The sequence below is a fragment of the Oryctolagus cuniculus genome, chromosome 17 (genome assembly GCF_051225735.1).
Source record: "Oryctolagus cuniculus isolate XC-2025 breed Fujian yellow rabbit chromosome 17, ASM5122573v1, whole genome shotgun sequence".
Taxonomy (NCBI): Eukaryota; Metazoa; Chordata; class Mammalia; order Lagomorpha; family Leporidae; genus Oryctolagus; species Oryctolagus cuniculus.
In genome coordinates, this window is record NC_142883.1 from 22,161,802 (window position 1) to 22,188,508 (window position 26,707).

The 26,707-nt window shown below is 46.1% G+C and overlaps 1 protein-coding gene across 6 annotated transcripts in view; it reads right to left on the reverse strand.

The window, feature by feature from the left end:
• The window catches only part of WIPF2 (WAS/WASL interacting protein family member 2), a 57,664-nt gene that overhangs the window by 14,429 nt on the left and 16,528 nt on the right, over nt 1–26,707 (reverse strand). For 4 of the 6 annotated variants that reach the window (XM_089318035.1, XM_089318037.1, XM_089318039.1 and 1 more), the window contains exons 2-5: nt 13,473–13,604; nt 8,934–9,066; nt 6,926–7,042; nt 5,104–5,781 (exon numbers count right to left, since the gene is read on the reverse strand). In XM_089318035.1, the coding sequence (XP_089174161.1) occupies nt 5,104–5,781; nt 6,926–7,042; nt 8,934–9,066; nt 13,473–13,535 (991 nt within the window). In that variant the 5' untranslated portion in view covers nt 13,536–13,604. The remainder of the gene's footprint in view (nt 1–5,103; nt 5,782–6,925; nt 7,043–8,933; nt 9,067–13,472; nt 13,605–26,707) is intronic. The other 2 variants (XM_008271434.5, XM_070060740.2) reach the window with 1 other exon arrangement.

Genomic DNA, 26,707 nt, shown 5'->3' on the forward strand with positions numbered 1-26,707 from the left:
GCTGTGGCCTGGGAAAGCAGAAAATGGCCCAAGTCCTTGGGCCCCTGCACCCGCGTGGGAGACCGGGAAGAAGTTCCTGGCTCCTGAAGCACTTGGGCCATCCTTTGCTGCCCTCCCAGGTATAATAGCAGGGAGAAAGCAGAGCAGCCAAGGCTTCAATTGGCACCCACATTCAGCCCACTACTCTAAACACTGGCCCCTTACTCCCTTATGTTGTACTGCCAACTCTCGGGAACAAATCTGTTATGTTTCCAACCAAGCAGCAGCACAGGATAATGGCATAACTTCCTAATCCTCTATCTGTAGAGAATAACTTAAAAAAAAAAAAAAAAAAAAAAGCTTTAAAGACACAGTGGGGGCTGGTGCTGTGGCATGGCAGGTTAAGCTGCTGCCTGCAGCACCGACATCCCATATGGGTGTCGGGTTTGATTCCCAGCTGCTCCACTTCTGATTTCACTCCCTGGTAATGTGCCTGGGAAAGCAGTGGAGGACAGCCCAAGTCCTCAGGCCCCTGCACCCACGCAGGAGACCCAAAAGAAGCTCCTGGCTCCTGGCTTCTGTCTGGCCCAGCTTTGGCTGTTGCCAACAATCTGGAGAGTGAACCAGAGGACAACAGATCTCTGTCTCTCCCCCTCTCTGTAACTTTTTCAAATAAAATAAATAAATCTTTAAAAAAAAAAAAAAAGCCATTTGTCGAGGGTTTGGTTCAAAGTTTAATATAGGAACCCAAACTCCCAGGTTCAAAAGGGTCCCACAGAGCTGTCCTGGTCTGGCCCCTCTCAAAACTTTAATATCATTTTGTAAAAAAAAAAAAAAAAAAAAAAAAAAAAAAAATCAAAAAAACCTCTTCTACTAGGGTTCTTTAATCCTCTCCCACTCCCGCCCCTCTGCAAGCTCAGGCTTCAGGGTCCATTACTACAATCGCTCCCTTACACACGCCCTCCACTCCTGTGCTCTACTCTCCCTTACAGTCCATGTGCCCAGAAAATGTTAATGCTGGCTAACTGCAACCCCATCTTTTTATTTTGTACCTGCAAATGCACACCATGCTGATTAATCCCATCTGAAACACATGGCCCAGAATCTCCCATGGGCCTCTCATGTGGCTGGCTGGCTTTCCCGGCACCCGTCCCTAGTCCACTCACCCTCCCACACTCCAGATGACCATTTCATGCCTTTCCTTTCCTTCCCTCACCTCATTCACAGCTGATGCTCTTGCTTTCTCTTACTGAGAAAACACAAGTCAATCAGAAGCTGTCCACACGCTTCTGCCAGTACATCCACCTACTTGCTTCTATGCTTTCATGCTCCACCTCCTGTGCTGTCCTACGGAAGAATGACCTGTGTTCCCATCTAAGGCCAAGCCCTTACCCAAGGATTACATTCCATCTCCTCTTTTACTCCAGCAATTTGGTACCTCTCTCCTGATTTCAATTTTTCCTCTCTCTACTGCCTCATGTCACTCAATTCATCAGCAAACAAACTCATCTCACAACTTGAGAAAATAATGAAACAAAAACTTCAACCCTCCAGCCCACATGCTCCGTGGGCAACCATTTCATTTATATACACTCTCGACCCTCCCACCCTAGCCTTTACAATAAACTCCCTAAGGGATTTCTATTATGCTATCTGCAATTCCTCCCCTCTTACTCCTGCATTCTTGAACTCACTATTAAGCTTTCACCTTCACCCTCTATGCTGCCACTGAATTGACCCAGGTGTCACTCTTGATGCTCAGACCAGTGTCAGTTCTCAAGTCTCCAACTTACCTGACCCATCTGCAGTACTGGACACAGTTGAACAGTCTACCTTGGAGTCTTTATTTTAAAGATTTATTTATTTACTTGAAAGGCAGAGTGAGAGAGAGAGAGAGAGACAGAGAGACAGAGAGAGACAGAGAGACACAGAGAGAGACAAAGATAGAGAGAAAAGTCTTCTACCCACTGGTTCACTCCCCAAATGGCCACAACGGCCAAAGCTGGGCCCATCAAAGCCAGGAGCCAGGAGCTTTTTCTGGGTCTCCCATGTTAGTACAGGAACCAAGCACTAGGGCCATCCTCCGCTGCTATCACAAGCACATTAGAAGGGAGCTGGATTGAGAGTGGAGCAGGGGCCAGCACTGTGGCACAGGTTAATCCTCCGTCTGTGGTGCAGGCATCCCATATGGGTGCTAATTCTAGTCCTGGTTGCTCCTCTTCCAATCCAACTCTCTGCGACGGCCTAGGAAAGCTGTCGAAGATGGCCGAAGTGCTTGGGTCCCTTCACCAACGTGGGAGACCCAGAAGAAGCTCCTGGGTCCTGGTTTCGGATAGTCCCGGCTCCAGCCATTGTGGCCATTTGGGGGAGTGAACCAGTAGATGGAAGACATTTATGTCTTTCCCTCTCACTGTCTGCAACTCTACCTCTCAAATAAATAAATAAATCTTTAAAAAAAAAGAGAGCCGGCGCCGCGGCTCACTAGGCTAATCCTCCACCTTGCGGCGACGGCACACTGGGTTCTAGTCCCAGTAGGGGCACCAGATTCTGTCCCAGTTGCCCCTCTTCCAGGCCAGCTCTCTGCTGTGGCCAGGGAAGTGCAGTGGAGGATGGCCCAAGTACTTGGGCCCTGCACCCCATGGGAGACCAGGAGAAGCACCTGGCTCCTGCCATTGGATCAGCGCAGTGCACCGGCCGCGGCAGCCATTGGAGGGTGAACCAACGGCAAAGGAAGACCTTTCTCTCTCTCTCTCTCTCTCACTGTCCACTCTGCCTGTCAAAAAAAACCAAAAAACAAAAAACAAAAAAAACAAAAAAAAGAGAGAGAGAAAGTGGAATGGCTGGGGCTCAAACCAGTACCCTGATGGGATGCCAGCACCACAGGTGGGTGCTTTACCTGCTATGGCATAGCGCTGATCCCTCCAATGGAGTTTTTCCATCTCTCTAGGTTTTGTTCCTCCCTTCCTCACTGGAGGCTTTTCTGAGTGTACTCTACTGGTAAGCTTCACTTCTCTTGACCCTAATGTAGGAGGGCCCCAAGCCTCCATCCTCCTCCTATGCATACTCACTCCCTGTGTGATCTCATCTAGCACAAAGTTTTCAATACCATTCAAATTTATCTCTAGCACAGACACTTCCCCTGAACTTCAGAGTTTGACAGCAAATCAGGTCATTTTCTCCTCTTGGATAGCTAATAGCAATTCATATTGAACTTGTCCAAACTGGACACTTATCTTCCACCAAACTGGCTATGGTCTTAACCACCTGCCCAGGCCATGGCAATAGCCTCCCAAGTGGTCTCCTTTGGCCACCCTTGTCCTCCTGCAGTCTGTTGTCAACAAAGAAGCTAATGATCTTTTTAAAGGTAAATCAAAGCCTACCACGTCTCTCTTCCAAACTTTCCAGTGTTTGGTGTAGTAGTTAAGATGCCAATTGAGATGCCTGCATCAGAGTGCCTAGATTCACGTCTCTGCTCCACTCTGATTCTAGCTTCTTGCTAATGCGCAGGGGGTGAGGCAGCAGGGGATGGCTCCAGTTGAGTTCTAGGTATATGGGTTTGGCCTGGCACAACCCTAACTGTTGATAGCAATTTGAGAGGTGAACCTCTGAATGGGAAATGTCTCTCTCTCTGCTTTTCAAATAAAGAAAATGAAATTTAAGAAAAAAATAAAACCCTTCCAGTGACTTCTCATCACACATGGTTAATCTCCAAAGTCTTTACAAAGTCCTCTAATGTTTTCCCATGGAGATCTAGCTTTCTGACCTCTGTTAGCCAACCACTCTCCCCTTTACTCATATCACTTCTGCCATAGTGGTCACCTTGCTATTTCCAAGATATGTCAAGAATACTCCTTCAGGGCTGGCGCTGTGACGTAGCAAATAAGGCTGCCGCTTGCAGTGCTGGCATCCCGTATGGGTGCCGGTTCGAGTCCCTGCTGCTCCACTTCCAATCCAGCTCCTTGCTGTGGCCTAGGAGGGCAGTAGAGGATGGCCCAAGTCCTTGGGCCCCTGCACCCATGTGTGAGACCCTGAAGAAGCAAGCGCCTGGCTTCTGGCTTCAGATTGGCCAAGCTCTGGCCATTTGGGGAGCGAACTAGTGGATGGAAGACCTGTCTCTCTCTGCCCCTCTCTGTAATTCTGCCTTTCAAATAAATAAATAAATATTTAACAACAACAACAAAAAAAGTACTCCTTCAAGGGCTGACATTATGGCACAGAGGGTTGAGCCACCACCTGCAAAGCCAGTACCCCATATGCTGCCGGTTCATGTCCTAACTGCTCCATTTCCAATCCAGCTCCCTGCTAACAGGAAAAGCAGTAGAAGACGGTCCAAGTGTTTGGATCCCTGCACCCACCTGGGAGACCTGGAAGCAGCTCCTGGCTCCTGGCTCTAGCCTGGTCAAGCCCCAGCTGTTGCAGCTACCTGGGGACTGAACCACTGGATGAAGGATCCCTCTCTCTGTCTCTCCCCTTCTCTCTTTCAAATAAATAAATAAATATTTTAAAAACATATATGCATCACTACCAGAGTGTGTGTTCAGCCTAGTAGTTAAAACACCTGCCTGTGTTGCATACTTGAGTGCCTGAGTTCAACTCTCAGCTAAGGCTCCTGACTCCAGTTTCCTAACAGTGCAGACCTTGGGAGGCAGCAGTGATGTGTCAAGTAACTGGATTCCTGCCACCCTCTTGGCAGACCTGGGTGTGCTCCTGACTTATCACTTTTACCCTAGCCCAGCCCCAGCCATTGTAGGTGATTGAAGAGTGAACTACTAGCTCAGAGTTTTCTCTCTGCCTCTCAAAAAATAGTAGCATTACCCTACCTCTACCCCAAGATACCTTATTCCCCTTCTCTGCTTTGTATTTCCATAAAGCATACTATGTGCTATGTATTTTCATATTTCACTAGTTTGTTTGCTGTCCAGAACAGGAAATTTCTGTTTGCTATTTTATTGCTGTTTACCCAACAACAGAGTCTGACACATAAAAAGGCATTTAATAACCCAGATGAATGAATAAATTCTTATCTTCTTCAATCACTAAAGGAGTGCTTCGGGAAAAAGGCTAAACAGAAAAAAACTCAGGTCAGAGCATGGACAAGGAAAAAAGGTAATTCCAAGCACTTACCTGCTCCCCGACTGGGAGGGTCTCGCGCTGGGGGAGGTGGCCTATTACTCAGTAAAGAGGGAGAGGCTGAGGTGGGTGGAGGAGGTGCCAGGCCTCTGACAGGCCCTGGTGTCTTCCTATGCAAAGAATTGTGTCTCTGTGGAAGCTCAGGGGCTGACTCATTAGTGGGACTGGAGGGTCCATTGGGGACCCCAGGAGGCTGGCGGTAAGGCGGTGGAGGAGGAGCCAGAGACTGGCTACTTGGTCCCGTTCTGATATTCACAGGGGAAGGAGGTGGTTTGACTGGGGGAGGAGCAGGAGGTCCTTCTCGGCCAGGATGAAGCCTCTGTCCAGGTGTTGGCGGCAAGGGTTTCTCTCTGTTGTAGGCTGGGGCTTTGTTGCTGTGCATAGGCAGAGGTGTAGGGGGTGCATTGGCACGCCGCCCTGGGGGGGGCGGAGGTGGGGCAGAGGAGCTGTGCTTCATGCCAGTACTGCTGGTGGTATTAGGCCGAGAGAGGTCTGGCAAAGAGGGTCTCTGCATCCGCGGCAGTTCTGGGAGTGAGGCTCGACTGCTGTCTGTATCATCCTGAGGACGCCCGCTGGCTGTAGACACTGGAGGCCTGGGGGCGGCAGCTCGAGAACTGGGGACTTGTAGAGCTGGCTTACCAGCTGGATTCTCTATAAACACATCAGACAACACTGGTCAACAGAGCATAGCATATCTATCAGTATCTCTACCCAGCCTCCTCAGTGCAAACTCCATGGCGGCAAGGACAGTACCTATATAGTTCTGCTTTTAATCGGGTTTCCGACTCAGGGCCTACTAACAAATATTGCTGATACAAGTGGAGTACATTTGTATTTTATTTTTAACTGACAAATGATAATTGTATACATCCATGGGGGACACAGTCACATGCACAAGTCAAGCTGATTTAACATGTCCATCACTTCACATACTTCTTTGTGGTGAAAACATTTAAAATCTACTTTCACAATTCTGAAATACATATTATTAACTATACTCACCATGCTGTGTACTACACCACTAAAACTTAACTCTTCCCACCTAACTGAAGCCCTGTACCCTTTCACCAGCATCTCTCTTTGCCCCATACCCTGTCTTACCACCTCCCAGCATCCTACTCTATTTCTACAAGTTCAACTGTTTCAAATCTCCTATCTAATGGAAATTATGTGGTGTTTGTGCTTGAGTTCTTTCAGTGAATATAATGTCCTCCAGGTTTATCCATGTCATTACAAAGGACAAACTTTTCTTCTCTAAGGCTAAGCAATATTCTCTTGTATATCTATATATTTTCTTTATCCAACATTTTTCTTGAATCCCTCAGTTTTTGCTTTTGATTATAACTTCTCCCCTGCTTCCACTCCTCTTTCCTCCCACCTGAGCCACACGCCTCAATCCAAGATGGCCCACTTGGGACAAGTCATCATTAACACACTTGGGAAATAACCTAAGAAGTATCTACCAGGGGGCCAGCGCTGTGGTGTACTAGGCTAAGCGTCCATCTGCAGCACCAGCATCCCATATGGGCACTGGTTCTAGTCCCAGCTGCTCCTCTTCCAATCCAGCTCTCTGCTATGGCCTGGGAAAACAGTGGAAGATGGCTCAAGTCCTTGGGCCCCTGCACCCATATGGGAGACCCAGAAGAAGCTCCTGGCTCCTGGCACCAGATTGGTGCCGTTCTGGCCGTTGTGGCCATTTGAGGAGTGAACTAGTGAATGGATGACCTTTCTGTCTGTCTCTCCCTCTATCTGCTGTAACTCTACCTTTAAAAAAAAAAAAAAAAAAAAAGAATAAGAAGAAGTATCTATTAGGTACCTGAAGCATCCTTGGCTCCCACAGGTCTGAGCTTGGGCACTCCTCCTTGGAAAAGTCCTCCTTTGGGCTGCAAGGCAGCTGCTCCACAGCCATAACCCCCACTGCTCCCTTTGGGCTCTGGAAAGCACATCATTACAGTATTCACTTCACAGGCTCTGAGCTGGTACCAAGCCAATCCTTAGGAGGAAGATCTCCCTCATTAGAGCTTTAATTCAAAAAAAGCAAGCTTAGAGCAGCTATCAAGCCTAATGGTTAGGGGGTCTGCAGTCAATATCAAAGTACATTGATTCAATGCCCAGCTCTGGCCTGACTCTAGTTTCCTGCTGGTGCAGACCCTGGGAGACAATGGTAATGGTCTGAGTAGTTGGGTTCCTGCCACCTGTGAGGGAGGCCTGGACTCAGTTCTTGTATTTCAACTTTAGCCTGGTCTACCCCTGGCTATTGCAGGCATCTGGGGAATGAACTGGAGATGGGAGCACGTTCTGTCTCTCTCTGTGCCTCTCAAATATATAAAATTAAAAATTTAAATTAAAAAGAAAAAAGCTGGAGCCAGCATTGTGGGTGTAGCGGGTAATGCTGCTACCTGTTATGCCAACATCCCATTTGGGCACCAGTTTGATTCCCAGCTGCTCTACTTCAGATCCAACTCCCTGCTAATGGCCTGAGAAAAGCAGCAGATGACAAGTACTTGGGCCCCTGCTACCCACATGGGAGACTCAGATGAAGCTCCTGGGTTCAGCCTGGCCCAGCACTGGCCACTGTGGCCATATGGGGAGCAAACCAGCAGCTCTCTCTCCCCTTCTCTGACTCTTTCAAATAAATAAATCTTAAAAAGAAAGAAAGAAAGAAAAAAGCCAGGCCTCTGTTCCACAGCTAAAATTCTGCTGTGATAAAAGAGAAAGAATAGCAACAAGCAGCCAATCTTGTCTTATTTAGAGCAAAAGGATAAACAAACACTCCACGTCTCAGATGGTAAAGGGGCCATGAAATGGCCAAGGACACAGGTGTGAACAATCTTTTCAGAGGCCTATAGGAATAGACACCTGTAGCAATTACAAAACCATCCTGGACTTTGGCCAAGAGGTTTCTATGTATGTGGTGGTCTTCTCAGAAAACAGCGAAGGATGGGAATCTTAACTCTGAGAATGCTACTGAAATGTCAAGAAGAAACTTTTACAGTATTCAAGTGAACACACAGTAGGAGAGCCAAAGGACATCCAGCAACAAAACTTTTCTACTTTGGACTTAACAATAAAAATGACAGCCACACAATGTTTGATGTAACAGTTAAAATGCTATACAGAATGTCCACATCTCATACTGGAGTACCTGGGTTTAAATTCCAGCTCCACTCCCAATTCTGGCTTCCTGCTGACATACACCCTGTGAGACAGCAGGTGATGCCTCAAGGAGTTGGGTCCCTGCTACCCACGTGAGAGACCAGATCGAGTTTCTGGCTCATGGTGTTAGCCTGACTCAGCCCTGGCTGTTGTTGAGAATGTGGGGAATGAACCAGTTGAAAGGTATTTCTGGGCCGGCGCCACGGCTCAACAGGCTAATCCTCCGCCTAGCGGCGCCAGCACACCGGGTTCTAGTCCCGATGGGGGCGCCGGATTCTGTCCCGGTTGCCCCTCTTCCAGGCCAGCTCTCTGCTGTGGCCCGGGAGTGCAGTGGAGGATGGCCCAAGTGCTTGGGCCCTGCACCCCATGGGAGACCAGGAAAAGCACCTGGCTCCTGCCTTCGGATCAGCGTGGTGCGCTGGCCGCAGCGTGCGGGCTGAGGCAGCCACTGGAGGGTGAACCAACAGCAAAGGAAGACCTTTTTCTCTGTCTCTCTCTCTCACTGTCCACTCTGCCTATAAAAAAAAAAAAAAGATATTTCTATTTCTTTCTCTTTCTTTCTCTCTCTCCCTCCTCCAAATGATTTTTTTGGAAGTAACAGCCCAGCCCAATCTCGAAGTCAATCTTGGGATCCTGATGGTTCACTAGGAAATGAAGCTTAGACTCACTCTCCAGGATGGGAGCACTCCGGTCATTAACGTTGGTCACCTTCTTCAGCTTGGTCCCTTTGCATATGTCCTGTAAGAGGGCGCCTCGACCTCGCTGCTCATCTCTACTCAGCTTGGGCGGCTCTGTGTTGGCCTAGAGGAAGAGGGAAATTTAAGTTCAACCTAAATAATTCCCTCCATTGCAAGTCCAGGATAAATGAGTTATGCCAAACTGGATTCCAGGAGATAGCTAGCCCAGGGTAAGGAACCTTTTTTCGGCCAAGGGCCATCTGGATATTTATAACATCACTCGTGGCTGGCACTGTGGCATAGCGGGTTACGCCATCTTTTTTTTTTATATAAATAAAACTTTTACTTAATAAATATAAATTTCAAAAGTACAACTTTTGGATTATAGTGGTTGGTTATGCTGTCTTATGCAGTGCCGGCATCCCACATGGGAGCCAGGTCGAATCCCAGATGCTCCACTTCTTTTTTTTTTTTTTTTTTAAAGATTTATTTATTTATTTGAAAGCATTTTTACACAGAATAAAAGTGGGAGAGGGGGAGGGTGAGGGAGAGGGAGAGGGAGAGGGGGAGAGGGAGAGGTCTTCCATCAGCTGGTTCACTCCCCAGTTGGCTAAAACAGCCGACCTGTGCCCATCTGAAGCCAGGAGCCAGGAGCTTCTTCCAGGTCTCCCACATGGATGCGGGAGTTCAAGGACTTGGGCCATCTTCTACTGCTTTTCCAGGCCATAACAGAGAGCTGGATGGGAAGTGGAGCAGCCGGGACTTGAACCAGTGCCCATGTGGGATGCCGGCAGCACAGGCAGCAGCTTTACCCACTATACCACAGTGCTGGTGCCTCCACATTTGTTTAACCTGCCCATGAGGTTCACAATTTTCCTGCCTCTGTGACCATCATTAGTGACTTCAAATCCACCAATGTAACCATGCTTCATCATGACAGGTAGAAACCTGATGATGACTTTGGAGCACATCCTAATAAGAACTTGGCATCTGCCTCTTTTTAGGGCATTGTTGATGCTCTTGAGAGCATTGGCCAGGACATTCATGCACACTGTCGTGGTGGCATGGAAAGAGTAAGCTTCATATTTTATGTACCTCTCATCTCACCTAAAATGCAACACATCAACCTCATGTTTCTGAACGGGAAGACACAATATTACACACTTGCTAAATATTACACACTTACAGTGTAGAGCATTTTAAACACTCAAGGGAATTTTTTGGAAGCCATTAAAAATGATTCCAGGGGTAAGCATTGTTGGGCAGTTGGTTAAGCTGCCACCTGTGATATGGGCATCCCATACTGAAGTGCCTATTAAAGTTCCAACTCCAATCCAGCTTCTGCTAATGCACCATGGAAGGCAGAGGAAGATGGTCTAAGTACTCGGGTCCCTGTCTCCCATGTGGGAGACCAAGATAGAATTCCTGGCTCCTGGCTTTGGCCTGGCCCAAACCTGGTTGTTGTAGGCATTTGGGAAGTGATCAAGAGGATGGAAGATTTCTCTCTCTCTGTTGCGCTGCCTTTCAAATAAATAAATCCTTTTTTAAAAAATAAAAAAACCAGGAATTAGTGCTATTGTGTAGCAGTTAAAGCAGCCACCTGCAGTGCTGGCATCCCATTTGGGTGCTGGTTGGAGTCCTGGCTGCTCCACTTCTGATCCAGCTCTCTGCTATGGCCTAGGAAAGCAATGGAAAACGGCCCAAGTCCTTGGGTCCCTGTACCACATAGAAGACCCAGAAGAAGCTCCTGGCTTCTGGCTTCAAATCAGCCCAGCTCCAGCCATTGCAGAAATTTGGGGAGTAAACCAGCAGATGGAATACTTCTCTCTCTGCCTCTCTGTAAGTCTGCCTTTCAAATAAATAAATAAACCTTTAAAAAAATTAAAAAAAAAAAAACATAAACAATATAACCTCAGGGAGTAGTTCTGAGAAATAACTAACACTAGGCACAGTGCCTATTGAGTATAAAAGCTCAATAAATGGGGGGCTGGCACTGTGGCCTACTGGGTAAAGCTGCCGCCTGCAGTGCCAGCATCCCATATGGGCACCAGTTTGAGTCCTAGCTGCTCCATTTCCTGTCCAGCTCTTTGCTAGGGCCTGGGAAAGCAGAAGATGGCCCAAACCCTTGAGTCCCTACACCTGCATGGGTGACCCAGAAGAAGCCCCTGGCTCTAGGCTTCGGATCAGCGCAGCTCGGGCCGATGCAGCCAACCGGGGAATGAACCAGCGGGTGGAAGACCTCTCTCTCTTTCTCTGTCTCTCCTTCTCTCTGTAACTCTGACTTTCACATAAATAAATAGGGCCAGCACCGCAGCTCACTAGGCTAATCCATCTGTGGCGCCGGCACCCCGGGTTCCAGTCCCGGTTGGGGCACCAGATTCTGTACCGGATGCTCCTCTTCCAGTCCAGCTCTCTGCTGTGGCCCGGGAAGGCAGTGGAGGATGGCCCAAGTGCTTGGGCCCTGCACCCCATGGGAGACCAGGAGGAAGCACCTGGCTCCTGGCTTTGCATTTGCAGGGTGAACCAACGGAAAAGGAAGACCTTTCTCTCTGTCTCTCTCTCTCATGTCTAACTCTGCCTGTCAAAAATAAATAAATAAATAAATATTTAAATTTTAAAAAAAGCTCAATGAACGGTATATTTTGGAAAGAAAAAAGGTATGCACACATGAAAACTTAAACAAGTCCAAAAATGAGTTTGCATTCTTCTCTACAAACTTCTCTTTGTAAACAACACCATCATTCAATCAAGCCCCCAAACCAGAATCATTAAACTCTTCCTCACTCTCCCACATCTGTCATCAAATTCTTGCAAGATTTTACTTTCTAAATATCTCTTGTCTCCACTCTTCATCCTCTTTGCTTCCATGGAGACCGTCAATTTTCCTTTTCTTTTTACTTTTTTTTTTTTTTGGACAGGCAGAGTGGACAGTGAGAGAGAGAGACAGAGAGAAAGGTCTTCCTTTTTTTCCGTTGGTTCATCCCCCAATGGCCGCTGCAGCCGGCACACTGCGCCGATCTGCAGCCAGGAGCCAGGTGCTTCTCCTGGTCTTCCATGCAGGTGCAGGGCCCAAGGACTTGGGCCATCCTCCACTGCCTTCCCGGGCCACAGCAGAGAGCTGGACTGGAAGAGGAGCAACCGGGACAGAATCCAGCGCCCCAACCGGGACTAGAACCTGGGGTGCCAGCACCGCAGGTGGATTAGCCTAGTGAGCTGCGGCGCTGGCCAAGACCCTCAATTTTCAGTAACAGCCTTCTCAATCCCCTATCTTCCATCTTGTTCAAAGTGACCTTTCTAATACAAATCCAAACAGGTTACTCCTGCTGCTGAAAATACTTCAACATCTCCCCCACTGTCATAAGAAAAATTCAAAACCCTGAGCCTATATCTCTAGCTCATTCCTCAGCTCATCCACTCCAAGCACTAATCCAAACTTCTACAATCTTTCTCACCTTCAGCATCTCTCTACCGTCTGCTTCCTCAACATTAAGTGCCCTCCTCCCTCTTCTTTCTGACTGAACTCTACTCATTGTTTAAGACTCGATTCAAGCATCAGCTCCCCCCTCAGCCAGGAAGCCTTCTTCCACTACCTTCTTTTCTTCTCCAACTATAGCCAGAGCAGCTCTGCCTTTATCTATTTCATTTATTGGGCTTCCACACAAAAGTTCATCTAAGATGGGGTTCCTAAAAAATGTCTGAAAAACAGACGTTATGAGAAGAAATCAAAAGTTGGCAGATCTGAATTCCATCCTAATTCTGAAACAAATTAGATAGGGAACTTCTTTTACTACCTCTGGGCCATTCTCTCTAAAGTTGCTTTTATTTCTAAATTTCACAGAAATGAGAAAGCACACAAATTCTTTCTCATGTGACACCAGATCACAATCCAGGTATGATTAAAGTGGCCACCTTTTTGAGTCACAAAATACACTGCTTTTCTTCCTCTCGTTGTTGAACCTTTCAATCTTCTTACCAATACATTTTCTGAACTCTTTCCTTATTGATAGGGCATTAGACTTGATGGACTTGATTTTAAAAATGAACTGACTTAACAGCAAAAAGCAACCACCAGGAATCCCTATCTTTTTTCTTAAGGATGCCAGAGAACTGACATGCTGACTTTTATGGAGCAAATAGTTTTAGGGGGAAACACTAGCTGCTCCTCCTCCAATGACACCTGTTCAAATCTCCATTGAGAATGGACCCAGGACAAGGAAACAAGACATCCATTATGGTCCAAAGAGGACATCTCAAGAATCACCACTAGCTGATGAGGACAAACTTGTTACTTTGTCATCTTCCTAGAGCACATGTCTTATATAGAAGCCCCAAGTATTTATTAATTAATACTAGGACTAAAAATCTTGGATGCTAAAATTAGAATTAAAGAACAGTTCACAATAAAAATGCTATGGGTAGGAACATCGAGAATTTTCTAAGAAAAGGGGTAAGAAAAAAAAGAGTAATGTAAGGCCCATTCCATCCATTTCCTCAAAGGTTTTGAGTTGGCCTGGTGCAAGGGCTACCTACCTGATTAAAAGTGGGAGGTGGAGGAGGACCAGGTGGGGGTGGAGGGGGAGGAGGAATTGGCATCCTTGCCCTGCTCCAAGTTGGCACTGCTCTCTCCCCGTCTTTATTTGCAGCTTTGGGTCACTCATATACCTGTAAACAAACAGAAACTCCTAAGAACAACTTTCCCATTAGGGATACTGAAGGCCCAGGAGAATGAGATGGCTAGGCACAGCACCCAACAGACAAATGCCTCCCCTCCTCGCCCCACCCAGGTAGAGGCCAGGGCTTGAAGAGCTTTCTCTGTAAAAGGTCAGATGACACACTTTTGGTTTAGGGACAACACAGGGTTTCTGTTATCTAATACCCTTTTTTTGTTCATCTGTGCTGCTTAGGAATGAATTTCATTTTCTTACAGTTTTAGGTTCACAGAAAAACTGAGCAAACAATAGAGAGATCTCATACCCCGTTCCTACATATGCCTAACATCCCGCACCACATCGTACCTTGGTTAAAACTGGGAAATCCTCAGCAACACATCATTATCATCTAAAGTGCACAGCCTACAATGGAGTTCACTGCTGTTGTTCATTCTGTAGGTCTTCACAAATGTATGATGTATCCACCATTGCGGTATCAAACACAATAGTTTCACTGCCTGAAAATCCTGTGTGCTCTGCCCATTCAACTCCCTCCCACCCCCGCCAACCCTGGGCAACCACTGATCTTATTGTCTTCAGTTTTCCTTTTCTAAAATGTCACATGGTTGAAATCATATACATCTATATTTTCAGATTGGCTTCTTACATTTCTTAAGAAAACTTAAGCTTTCTTCTTGTCTTGATAGCTCTTCTCTTAAGTTCATTTCTTACCAGCACTGAATAATAGCCAATTGTCAATATACACCCCACTTATTCACTCACATACTGAAGCACGTATCTTAGTTGCTTCCAAGTTTTGGTAATTATAAAGTTGCTACAAACATTCATGTGCAGATTTTTGTGTAGACAAGTTTTCAATTTATGTGGCTGAGTATCAAGAAGTGAGATTGCTGAATTTACATGTTAAGAATATGTTAAGTTCTACTTGAAACTAACAAACTTCTTCCAAAGTGGCTGAACCACTCTCCATTTTCTTCAGCAATGCATAAGAGTTCCTACAGCTCTACATGTTCACCAGCATTTGGTATAGTTAGTGTTTTGAATTTTGACCATTCTAATAGGTCTGTAGTGATATCTTGTTTTAATTTGCAATAACCATTATGACTTATGTTGAAGATCTTTTCATTTGCTAATTTGCCATCTGTTTATCTTCTTCGGTGAGGTATCTGTGTGTGTGTGTGTTTGTGTGGCTTTTGGTTTTTTTTTTTTTTTGGACAGGCAGAGTGGACAGTGAGAGAGAGAGACAGAGAGAAAGGTCTTCCTTTGCCGTTGGTTCACCCTCCAATGGCCGCCACGGCCCGCGCACCGCGCTGATCCGATGGCAGGAGCCAGGTGCTTCTCCTGGTCTCCCATGGGGTGCAGGGTCCAAGCACTTGGGCCATCCTCCACTGCACTCCCAGGCTGCAGCAGAGAGCTGGACTGGAAGAGAAGCAACTGGGACAGAATCCGGCACCCTGACTGGGACTAGAACCCAGGGTGCCGGCGCCGCAGGTAGAGGATTAGCCTATTGAGCCGCGGCGCTGCCCGTGTTTGTGTGTTTTTTAAAGATATATTTATTTATTTGGAAGTCAGAGTTACAGAGAGGCAGACGAAGAGAGAAAGAGATTGAGGTCTTCCATCCACTGATTCACTCCCCAGATGCCACAATGGCCACAGCTGGGCTGATTCAAAGCCAGGAGCTTCTTCTGGGTCTCCCATGTGGGTGCAAGGGCCCAAGAACTTGGGCCATCCTCTACTGCTTTCCCAAGTCATAGCAGAGAGCTGGATTGGAATTGGAGCAGCTGGGACTCAAACCAGTGCCCCTAACGGATGCCAGCACTGCAGGTGGCGGCTCTACCCATTGCACCACAGTGCCAGCCCCATAAGGTTGTCTTAAACCTTTCTTGTCATCTGCAAGTTGTATTCATGGTGCTGAATTATTTGGGCTTCCATTTTTAGAGGGTCATGAAATAGGATTTCCTTAGGAAAGTTGTTTGGGAATGGTTACTGTCCTTGAGCTCTGGTTTTATCTTTGCTCATGACTTCTGGTTTTAGTTTCATCCATAACATGAGGATTTCTTACAGACTGTAATAGGGGGACAACTGTACATTTTTTGAATGTTAAGTGTTTTATGGCCTGATAAGCAGCTGTGGTATTTATGCTGCGATCACATTCCAGGGATATGACTGTACCACAAGTCAGTAACCTATGGCCCATGAGTCAGATCTGGTTCTTGGCCTGTTTTTGAATGGCCCACAAACTAAGAATGGTTTTTATATTTTTGAAAGGTTGTAAAAGTCAAGAGAATGAGAAGACAGGCAACATATTAGGGGAAAATATTTGCAGACAACATAAACTGTTAGAAGCTCTTGGCTCCTGGCTTCAGATCAGCCGAGCTCCAGCCATTATGGCCATTTGGGGAGTGAAGCAGCAGATGGAAATGCTCGCTCTCGCTCTCGCTCGCTCTCTCTCTGTTTTTCAAATAAGTAAATAAATCTTTAAAAAAAAAAAAAAAAAAAGACAGCCTCACAATCAATCAATTCCATGAAGACCTACTTCCAAGCAAGGTGATTAATGAAATTAGGACAAAGGTGTGTACAAAGCCAAGCCTGAAAACCTAGCCAGTATGGCAACCCACTGGGCAGGCCTGGTTCCGAATTCCTTATGGGGAGGTCAAAAATCTCTCTGTAAATAAAGGAGTAACATCGCTGGCGCCGTGGCTCAATAGGCTAATCCTCTGCCTGTGGCGCTGGCACCCCGGGTTCTAGTCCTGGTTGGGGCGCCAGATTCTGTCCCGGTTGCCTCTCTTCCAGTCCAGCTCTCTGCTGTGGCCCGGGAGTGCAGTGGAGGATGGCCCAAGTGCTTGGGCCCTGTACCTGCATGGGAGACCAGGAGAAGCACCTGGCTCTTGGCTTTGGATCAGCACAGTGCGTTGGCCGCAGTGCGCCAGCCGCAGCAGCCATTGGCGGGGTGAACCAACAGAAAAGAAAGACCTTTCTCTCTCTCTCTCACTGTCCACTCTGCCTGTAAAAAAATAAATAAATACATAAATAAAAAAGGAGTAACAAACACTTCTCTCAACTCTCAGGGAATTATAAAACGAAAGAGAAAATACTATACAAAACTAGGAACTTTTGCATCAGAATAGGGTTTGATCAGAAATGTGACTGAAAATTTTCAAAATTCCAACTCCTATTGAGGTGACACCACTACAGGGCGGCTGCTCTTTAGAGCTGTATGCTGCAAGCACACAGAGCTGAACCCTGCTCTGGTCAGGTGCTTCCCAAGGGGCACAGCGTCTGAACTAACTTCAAAAACAAGTAGATAACTGCTCTAAGGGAAATACCTTTTCATTTCTGGTTTCAAAGCTAAGTGTACTCTTTCTTTGCTAGGGATCTAACACACTAGGCTTTAAAAATTGATCAAAATAGTAAACCCTCGTAAACAGAACATCTGTCACTGGGGGGTAAATTTAAAATAAAAGAAACACAAGAAAAAATAGGAAAAAATATTATTTTTGAATTACTTGGGTTTACCATGACCATTCCACTCCAAAGACCCCACAGCATTTTCAAAAGAAGCTTGTGGGAAACAAATGCAGAAACAAACATTTTCAACTAATTCAAGTTACCCCAGTCCTTGTCTTCTCTGCAGTTCTAGTTTTACTGACCACTAGCCATTGCCAATGTTGAAATGATCTCCTAGAATTACCTGGAAAAAAAAAAAAAGATTCAAAACTGTCCCTAATTCTTTCCATATCCATAGATGGTCCAACCTATACACTTTAAGGTATGTAAAGTCCTAAAAGTACAACCTTATGTCTGATGGTGAGTTCCACTTAGGCAAAGAAGTAATTCTCTAGCAAGACAAATCTTGTTTTAAAGCAATCCACTGGAAAAGACCACCAACAGATTACAGTTAAAGATGTCTTCTTAAAGTAAGCACAACTCAAACTCCAATTTCAAAACAGATCTATCAAAGAAGACCACCTTCATCAAGTGATGACTTCACTCTTAACTACAGCAGCAGTCTTCATTCCTTCTTCTGGTTCCAGAAGGCTGCAGGCAGGATATGCTCCTATCAGTGATATTTTTATATATATACACACATACATTATATTATTTATTTATTTATCTGAAAGGCAGAAAAACAGAAACAGAGAGATCTCCCATCCATTAGTTCACTCTCCAAATGTCCATAACAACCAGGGCTGGGCTAGGCTGAAGACTGGAACTAAATCTAGGTCTCCCAACTAATTGAGCCATAACTTGCTGCCTTCCAGAGTATGCATCAGCAGGATCTGGGAATTGGGAATGCAACCAGGATTTTTCCCAAACATTACAATACAGCACACAGTTGGCCCAAGTGGTGTCTTAACAGCCACATCAAACACCTGTCCCAGTGATATTTATTAAGTAATAATACATAATAGTATTATTACCCTTCCAATTTCATAGGTAAAGACATCAAAGTCTCAAGATTAGAAGTGTATTTGTAGGCCGGCGCCGCGGCTCACTAGGCTAATCCTCCGCCTAGCGGCGCCGGCACACCGGGTTCTAGTCCCGGTCGGGGCACCGGATTCTGTCCCGGTTGCCCCTCTTCCAGGCCAGCTCTCTGCTGTGGCCAGGGAGTGCAGTGGAGGATGGCCCAGGTGCTTGGGCCCTGCACCCTATGGGAGACCAGGAAAAGCACCTGGCTCCTGGCTCCTGGCATCGGATCAGCGCGGTGCGCCGGCAGCGGCGGCCATTGGAGGGTGAACCAACGGCAAAGGAAGACCTTTCTCTCTGTCTGTCTCTCTCACTGTCCACTCTGCCTGACAAAAAAAAAAAAAAAAAAAAAAAAAAAGAAGTGTATTTGTTAGGGCCAACATTGTGGTATAGTGGGTGGGGTCACCGCCTACAATGCCAGCATCCCATGTGGGTGCCAGTTTGAGTCCCAGCTGCTCCACTTCCAATCCAGCTCTCTGCTGTGGCCCGGGAAAGCAGTAGAGGATGGCCCAAGTCCTTGGGCCCCTGCATCCACATGGGAGACCCAGAGGAGGCTCCTGGCGCCTGGCTTCAGATTGGTGCAGCTCCGGGTGTTGCAGCCAATTAGGGAGTGAACCAGCAGATGAAAGACCTTTTTCTCTCTCTGCCTTTCCTTCTCTGTGTAACTCTTTCAAATAAATAAATAAATCTTAAAAAAAAAAAAAAAAAGAGAGAAATGTATCTGTGCAAACTAGAAAGATAAACTAATAGAAGGCAACTGTCCAATATCACCCAGGAATAAACTGCATTAGGACACATATCAAGATTTTCTGAGTCCTTCCCTTCCACTAACTACTATCAGGAAAACACACAAAAAACACTCCTGAAAATTGATGTGGTTTAGCAATTTTCTATTATTTTTCCTCAATTTTTCATGTTTCAATAAAGCTTTTTTTTTTTTTTTAAAGATTTACTTATTTGAAAGTCAGAGTTACGTAAAGAGAGAGAAGGAGAAGCAGAGAGAAAGAGAGGTCTTCCATCCGCTGGTTCACTCTCCAATTGGCCACAACAGCCGGAGCTGGGCCAATCCGAAGCCAGGAGCCAAGAGCTTCTTCCAGGTCTCCCACGTGGGTGCAGGGACCCAAGGACTTGGATCATCTTCTACTGCTTCCCAGCCCATAGCAGAGAGCTGGATTGGAAGTGGAGCAGTTGGGACTCGTGCCCTATGGGATGCCAGCACTGCAGGTGGCACTTTTACCCACTACACCACAGTGCCAGCCCCTCAATAAAGCTTTATTAACTAAAAGAAAAAGAGGGGCAGGCATGATGACACAGCAGGTTACACCACCACTTGCGATGCCCGCATCCCATATTGGAGTGCCAGTTCAGGTCCCAGCTACTCCACTTCTGACCAGCTTCCTGCTAATGTGCCTGAAAAGGCAGTAGATGACAGCTCAAGTGCTTGGGTTCCTGCTACCCACATAGGAGACCGGGACAGAATTCCTGCTCCTGGCTTTAGCCTGGTCCAGCCTTGGCTGTTGTGGGCTTTTTGGCAGTGAACCAGTAGATCGATCTCTCTCTCCACCTTGGTTCTCCCTCTCCCCTTCCCTGTCACTCTACTTTTCTAATTAATTTACTAAATCTTAAGAAAAAAAAGTCACACTGTCCATAGAGTTATATCATTTGAGATAGAAATACTAATTACCCTGATTTGATCATGACATATCATATCCATTTATCAAATTACAACACTATAGCCCATAAATAACAATAAATATTATATCAATTAGGGGCCATCATTGTGGTATAGTAGTGGACAAAAGATTCTATGTGTCTCTCCTCTATAATTCTGCCTTTCAAATATATAAAAAATAAATTAAAATGTAAGTAAGAGGCTTAAATGAACCTAAAGTCACAAAGTAAACCAGAAGTTCAATCAGTTATTTCACTAATCCCATAGAACATGCTTGATCTCTTGACTTAAGTGCAGCTCTAGATGTATACACTAACTAGAAGCCTCCCAGGGTAAAAGTCACCTGAAGATAATCCGCCTGCCTGTCCACCTGCCCTTCAACTTTGCTCCTGAAAAGCACTACAGTAGGGGGAGGCAGCAGCTCATGACCACAATGGCTGGAAAGGCATCCACTCTCCAAGTTGGGAAAAGAGCCAGGAGCTGCCTAGGAGTATTCACGTGCTACTCAAGGAGACTGACAAACAGCAAATAGAAGCCAAACAGGTTCCTATAATTACTTTGGGAATGAATGCCAACACAGAACTAAAAACACACCTTCTGTGTTCTAAGCCAGACTATAGTAGAGGGTTTCCACTAAAGCATTTCAGGTTTCTCTAAAATGCAAGAAAACAGATTAGAATAACTTTCATGTTATACATATTTCACAACTCAAAAAAAAAAAAAAAAGAGGCTTTAAATAGTTCATAGCTTTCTTCTCTCAATGGAGAAGGTGTTACCTCCTCTGTGAAATGCAATTCAGTCAAATCTCTGGTAAAACAGATTTCTATCATGTATTGAAACAAAATTAATTAAAATTCCAAGGTTACTTGATGAAGGGAAAATTATTTTCCTACTACAAGCATTCTTTATCATGAAAATTCAACTGCGTGGCAAATCTGACTGATCTCAAAGTAATTTAAAAAGTCACATATCAAACATGAATATTTGAACAGAAATTCCTAGGACAACTACAGCAAACTAAACCTGCATGCTTTTGTCTTTAGAGCAATGAGTTTTCACTGTTACAAGGAGCCTACAACCTGAAAAAGAACACGAGGAGGCCAAAGAAATATAACTTCATGATAAAATCTCTTTAGGGGGTTGGTGCCATGGCACAGTAGGTTAATCCTCTGCCTGAGGCACCAGCATCCCATATGGGCACTGGTTCTAATCCCGGCTGCTTCTCTTCCAATCCAGCTCTCTGCCTTGGCCTAGGAAAGCAGTAGAAGATGGCCCAAGTCCTTGGGCCCCTGCACCCACACAGGAGATCAGGAAGAAACACATGCCTGGCTCCTGGCTTTGGATCGACACAGCTCCGGCCGTTGCGGCCATTTGGGGAGTGAACCAACGAAGGAAGACCTTTCTCTCTGTCTCTCCCTCATACTGTCTGTAACTCTATCTCTCAAATAAATAAATAAAATCTTAAATTAATTAATTAATTAAATCTCTTCAGATCAGGCATTTAACCGGAAACAAAATGCCCAGACCCCACATCAGAGTATGTTGGTTCTATTCCCAGGTCCAGCTTCTGGCTCCAGCTCCCAGCTTGGCAATGACTCATCTGGGCTCCTGCCCTCTTCTATGTGAGACCTAGATTCCGTTCCTGGCTCCCGGCTTCAGCCCCAGCCCAGCCTGGCAACTGCAGGCATGTGAGGAGTGAATAAGCCTATGCAGGAGTACTCATCTGCTCACTTACTCTGCTTCTCAAATATTTTCTAAACCTTTCAAATAGAATCTTGCTAATAAAAGCCTAAGGCGGCCAGCGCAGCGGCTCACTTGGCTAATCCTCCGCCTGCGGCGCCAGCACCCCAGGTTCTAGTCCCAGCTGGGGCACCGGTTCTGTCCTGGTTGCTCCTCTTCCAGTCCAGCTCTCTGCTGTGGCCCCGGAGTGCAGTGGAGGATGGCCCAAGTGCTTGGGCCCTGCACCCGCATGGGAGACCAGGGGGAAGCACCTGGCTCCTGGCTTTGGATCAGTGCGGTGCGCCGGCCGTAGCAGCCATTTGGGGGTGAACCAACGGAAGGAAGACCTTTCTGTCTCGCTCCCTTTCTGTCTCTCTCTCACTGTCTAACTCTGTCAAAAAAAAAAAAAAAAAAAAAAAGCACACGACTACATCACAATAATGTAGTGTTTTCCCCTAATGTAACTCTTCCTCTTTTGTTTTTTAAAGATTTATTTATTTATTTTAAAGGCAGAGTTAGAGAGAGGCAGAGGCAGAGGTCTTCCAGCCACTGTTCACTCCTCAGATGACCACAACGTCTGGAGTTTGCCGATCCAAAGCTAGGAGCCAGGAGCTTCTTCCGGGTCTCCCACGTGGTGCAGGGGCCCAAGGACTTGGGCCATCTTCTACTGCTTTCCCAGGCCATAGCAGAGAGCTGGATTGGAAGAGGAGCAGCCAGGACGAGAGCCAGCACCCATTTGAGATGCTGGCACTCCAGGTCAGGGCTTTAACCTATTGTGCCACAGCGCTGGGCGCTCCCACACAGTTTTTTAATTGAGTATTTTTTCTGTGACTTTGTTCACAAAAATTACTTCAACAGACGCTGATCTCCTGTGTGTTAGAGCTGTTTCTACAAAGCTCCTCCTATTAGAACACAAATCAGCTCTAAATCAGAGCCAACATGGCTTCCTCAGGCTGTACTTAGATAATAAGAGCCATAAGATTTCCAAGAACTGGGTACTACACTTGGCCTCTGCAACACTACTAAGACAAGTACTATTTGGCATCTGACCTGCAAGCAATTCACAGCAAGCACTCAGTAGTTATAAACACGTTTCCAGAAGCTTTACAGACCAGCAGTAAAAGACACACCTGTTTTTCCTCTCTAGACCTAGGAATCTATAATATGTTATAAAAAGAGAACATGCCCTTTCATATTGTCTGAATTAAAAACAGGTGCCAGTGCTGTGGCACAGCAGGTTAAAACCCCAGCCTGCAGCGCTGGCATCCCATATGGGCACCGGTTTGAGTCCCGGCTGTTCCTCTTCTGATCCAGCTCTCTGCTATGGCCTGGGAAAACAGCAGATAGCTCAACTCCCTGGGCCCCTGCACACACATGAGAGACCAGAGGAAGCTCCTGTCTTCTGGCTTCAGATCAGCTCAGCTCCAGCCGTTTGGGGTCACTTGGGGAGTAAACCAGCAGAATGGAAGACCTCTCTCTCTCTGGCTCTACCTCTCTCTGTAACTCTTTCAAATAAATAAAATTAAAATTAAAAACAAAGTTCAAATCAGTGCTTTAACATCTGTGAAAAAGATGCCGCATTTATATCTGTATTCAAAATAGATTCTACATCAACCTTCCATTTCACCAAAAATACCAACAGATTCCTGGATTCAGACAGTGAAACGATGCAGAGAGTAGCTCAGTGTTCATTGTATTTCCTTCCTACCCACACATCTCAGAAAGCAGCAAGTTTAGAGATGTTGGCTAAAAAATGGGGGAGAGGGGCCGGTGCTGTGGCATAGCAGGTAAAGCCGCTGCCCACAGTGCCAGCATCCCATATGAGCACCAGTTCAAGTCCCAGCTGCTCCTCTTCCGTGCCAGCTCTCTGCTATGGCCTGGGAAAGCAGTAGAAGATGGCCCAAGTCTTTGGGTTCTTGCACCCATTGCTGGAGACCCAGAAGAAACTCTTGGCTCCTGGCTTCGGAATGGCACAGCTCCAGCCATTGCGGCCATCTGGGGAGTGAACCAACGATGGAAGACCTCTCTCTGTCTCTATCTCTCTCTCTAACTCTTTCAAATAAATAAAATAAATCTTAAAAAAAAAAAAATACCAACACATGAAGGCACAATATCACTGTATTTTAGAATACAAGGGGCAACATCCTAAAATCTTCCAGAGAAAAAAATAGATTTCATATGATCAGAATCATAATAGTATCATAGGGGCTGGCGCTGTGGCATGGTGGGTGGGGCTGCTGCCTACAGTGCAGCATCCAATATGGGAGAGAGTTCAGGTCCCAACTTCTCCACATCTGATCCAGCTCTCTGCTGTGGCCTGGGAAAGCGGTGGAAGATAGCCCAGATCCTTGGGCCCCTGCACCTGCGTGGGAGACCCGAAGGAAGCTCCTGGCTCCTGGCTCTTGGCTCTGGATTGTCAGAGCTCTGGCCGTTGCTGCAAATTGGTGAATGGACCAGCGAATGGAAGACCTCTCTCTCTGCCTCTCCTTCTCTCTGTGTAACTCTGACTTTCAAAGAAATAAATCTTTAAAAAAGAAAAAGAAATAGCATCATAGGGGCCAGCACGGTAAAGCCGTCACCTGCAGCACTGGCATCCCTTTTGCCGAGTCCCAGCTGTTCTACTTCCAGTTCAGCTCCCTGCTAATGTGCTTGGGACAGCAGTGGAAGATGGCCCAAGTCCTCGGGCCCCTGAAACCACATGGGAGAACCGAAGAAAGCTCCTGGCTTCAGCCTGGCCCAGCCATGGCTGTTGTGGCCATTCAAGGAGTGAACCAGAGATGGAAGATCTCTCTTTCTATCTCTGTAACTTTCAAATAAATAAATAAATCATTAAAAAATAATAGCATCATACCCTGTTGATAGAAGACCACAAAGCAAGGGCTTATAATTTCCAAAGATAATATCCAATACACAATTTTGTATCCAGTCAAACTACCAACAAGTGTGTGACAGTAGAAAAACAGCCTCCCCTGCCACACTGGGTTCTTTGAATAAAGTTCCTGGAAAAAGTGCCTCCCTAAAATGTTTGGACTATTTTTTCCTTAAAGATTTATTTATATATTTGAAAAGAAAGGCAGAGTGACAGAAAGAAGATGGGAGATACAGAGAGAGATCTTCTATCCACTGGTTCGTTCTCCAAATGGCCACAATAGCCAGGAAAAGGCAAGACTGAAACCAGAAACCGAGAACTCCATTTGGGTCTCCCACACAGATGGCAGGGACCAAAGTACTTGAGCCATCATTCACTGCCTCCTGGATGGCAAGTGTGGACCAGGCACCTGGAACAGGATGTAGGCATCCCAAGTAGTGGCTTAGCCCACTGAACTACAATACCCACCACACAAATACGTGGAAATACTGCAGACAGATTTACACCATCATCCTGTCAGAGATGAAGGATGAATCAATGATTTTCAAGGGGCCGGTGCTGTGATGTAGAAGGCTAAGCCTCTGCCTGCAGTGCTGGCATCCCATATGGGGGCCAGTTCGAATCCCAGCTGCTCCACTTCCAATCCAGCTCTCTGCTAACGCACCTGGGAAAGCAGAAGATGGCCCAAAGTCCTTGGGCCCCTGCATCCATGTGGGAGACCCAGAGGAAGCTCCTGGTTTCCAGCTTCGACCTGACCCAGCCACAGCTGTTGTGGCCATTTGGAGACTGAACCAGTGGATGGAAGCTTGCTCTTTTTCTCTCTCGCCTTCTAACTGCCTTTCAAATAAAGAAATAAGTATTTTTTTAAAAAAACTTATATAAAAAAGATTTTTAGTAGGTTAAGCAAAATTAAAAAAAAAGTTGGGGAGGGAGACAGTGTATCTAGGGGAAATTGTATAAGGAAGTAAATGTAATCATAGTACACTTGGTCATTAGATTGCTAATTTTTTTCTTCTTTTGGTAACATTCATCTCTATTCCTTTCTGAATTCATTTGAGAGTAGGGAGAGGCGAGAGGACTAGAAACATTTCCCAAAATCTTCCATTTAAACTCTACCAACAGGAGTCATTCACTCAAGATTTGGAATGATGAGGGCTGGCATTGTGGTGCATCAAGTTAAATCACTGCTTATGACATTGGCATTCCATATGGGAGCACCAGCTCCAGTCCCTGCTGGTCTGCTTTCGATCCAGCTTGCTACTAATATAGCTGGGAAGACAAAAGATGGCTCCTGTGGGGCCATCCAAGTGGTCACCCATGTGAGAGATCAGGATGGAGTTCCCAGCTCAGGGCTTCAGCTTGGCCTAGACGTGGCTTTGCAATCATTTTGGGAGCACACCAGCAGATGGAAAAATCTTTCCCTCTGTGTCTCTCTCTCCTCCCCTCTCCAGGTCTCTGTGTCTGTCATTCTCCCTTTCAAATAATCTTTTTTTTAAAGATTTATTTTTTATTTATTTGAAAGGCAGAGTTATAGAGACAGAGGGAGATTAAATAGAAATCTTCCATCCTCTAGTTCACTCCCCAAATGACCCCAACAGCAGGGGCTGGGCCAGGCGGAAGCCAGGAGTTTCTTCTGGGTCTTCCAAGTGTGTGCAGGGGCCCAAGGACTTGGGCCATCTTCTACTGCTTTCCAAGACACATTAGCAGGGAACTGGAGCGGAAGTGGAACAACTTGGTCTCGAACCAGTGTCCACATGGGATGCCAGCATCACACGTGGAGGCTTAACACGCTACATCACAATGTCACTCAAATAATCTTAAAAAAAAAAAAAAACACACACCCTGGGGTGGGGGAATAGGTCCAAAGCTTTTATACAGCAGGTTAAGCCACCACGTGCAACTCCAGCATCCCCTACCAGAGCACCAGTCTGAGTTCTAGTTGATCTGCTTCCAATACAGCTCTCTACTAATGTGCCTAGAGAAGCTGTAGAAGATGGCCCAAGCCCTGCGGCCCCTGCCACCCATCTGGGAGACCCAGATGGAGTTCCAGGCTCCTGGCTTCAGCCTGGCCCAGGCTCAAATGTTGCAGCCATTTGAGCAGTGAACCAATGGATGGAAGATCTCTTTCTCTATCTTTTCTTCTCTCTGTGTCACTCTTTCAATAAATAAAAATTAATCTTAAAAGAAAAATCAGACAATAAAAGGAAGGCAGATTCCATTATTGCAGCTCCAATGGCAATGAGCTTTGTAGTGTGACCCCCAACAGCATGTGTTTTGTTACAATCTCCAGTGTTTTGCAAACTGCCTGCTTTGGTGCTTATAGCACCTGAGAACATTAAAAGCCTACAATACAGCTTTGTCTGACCTA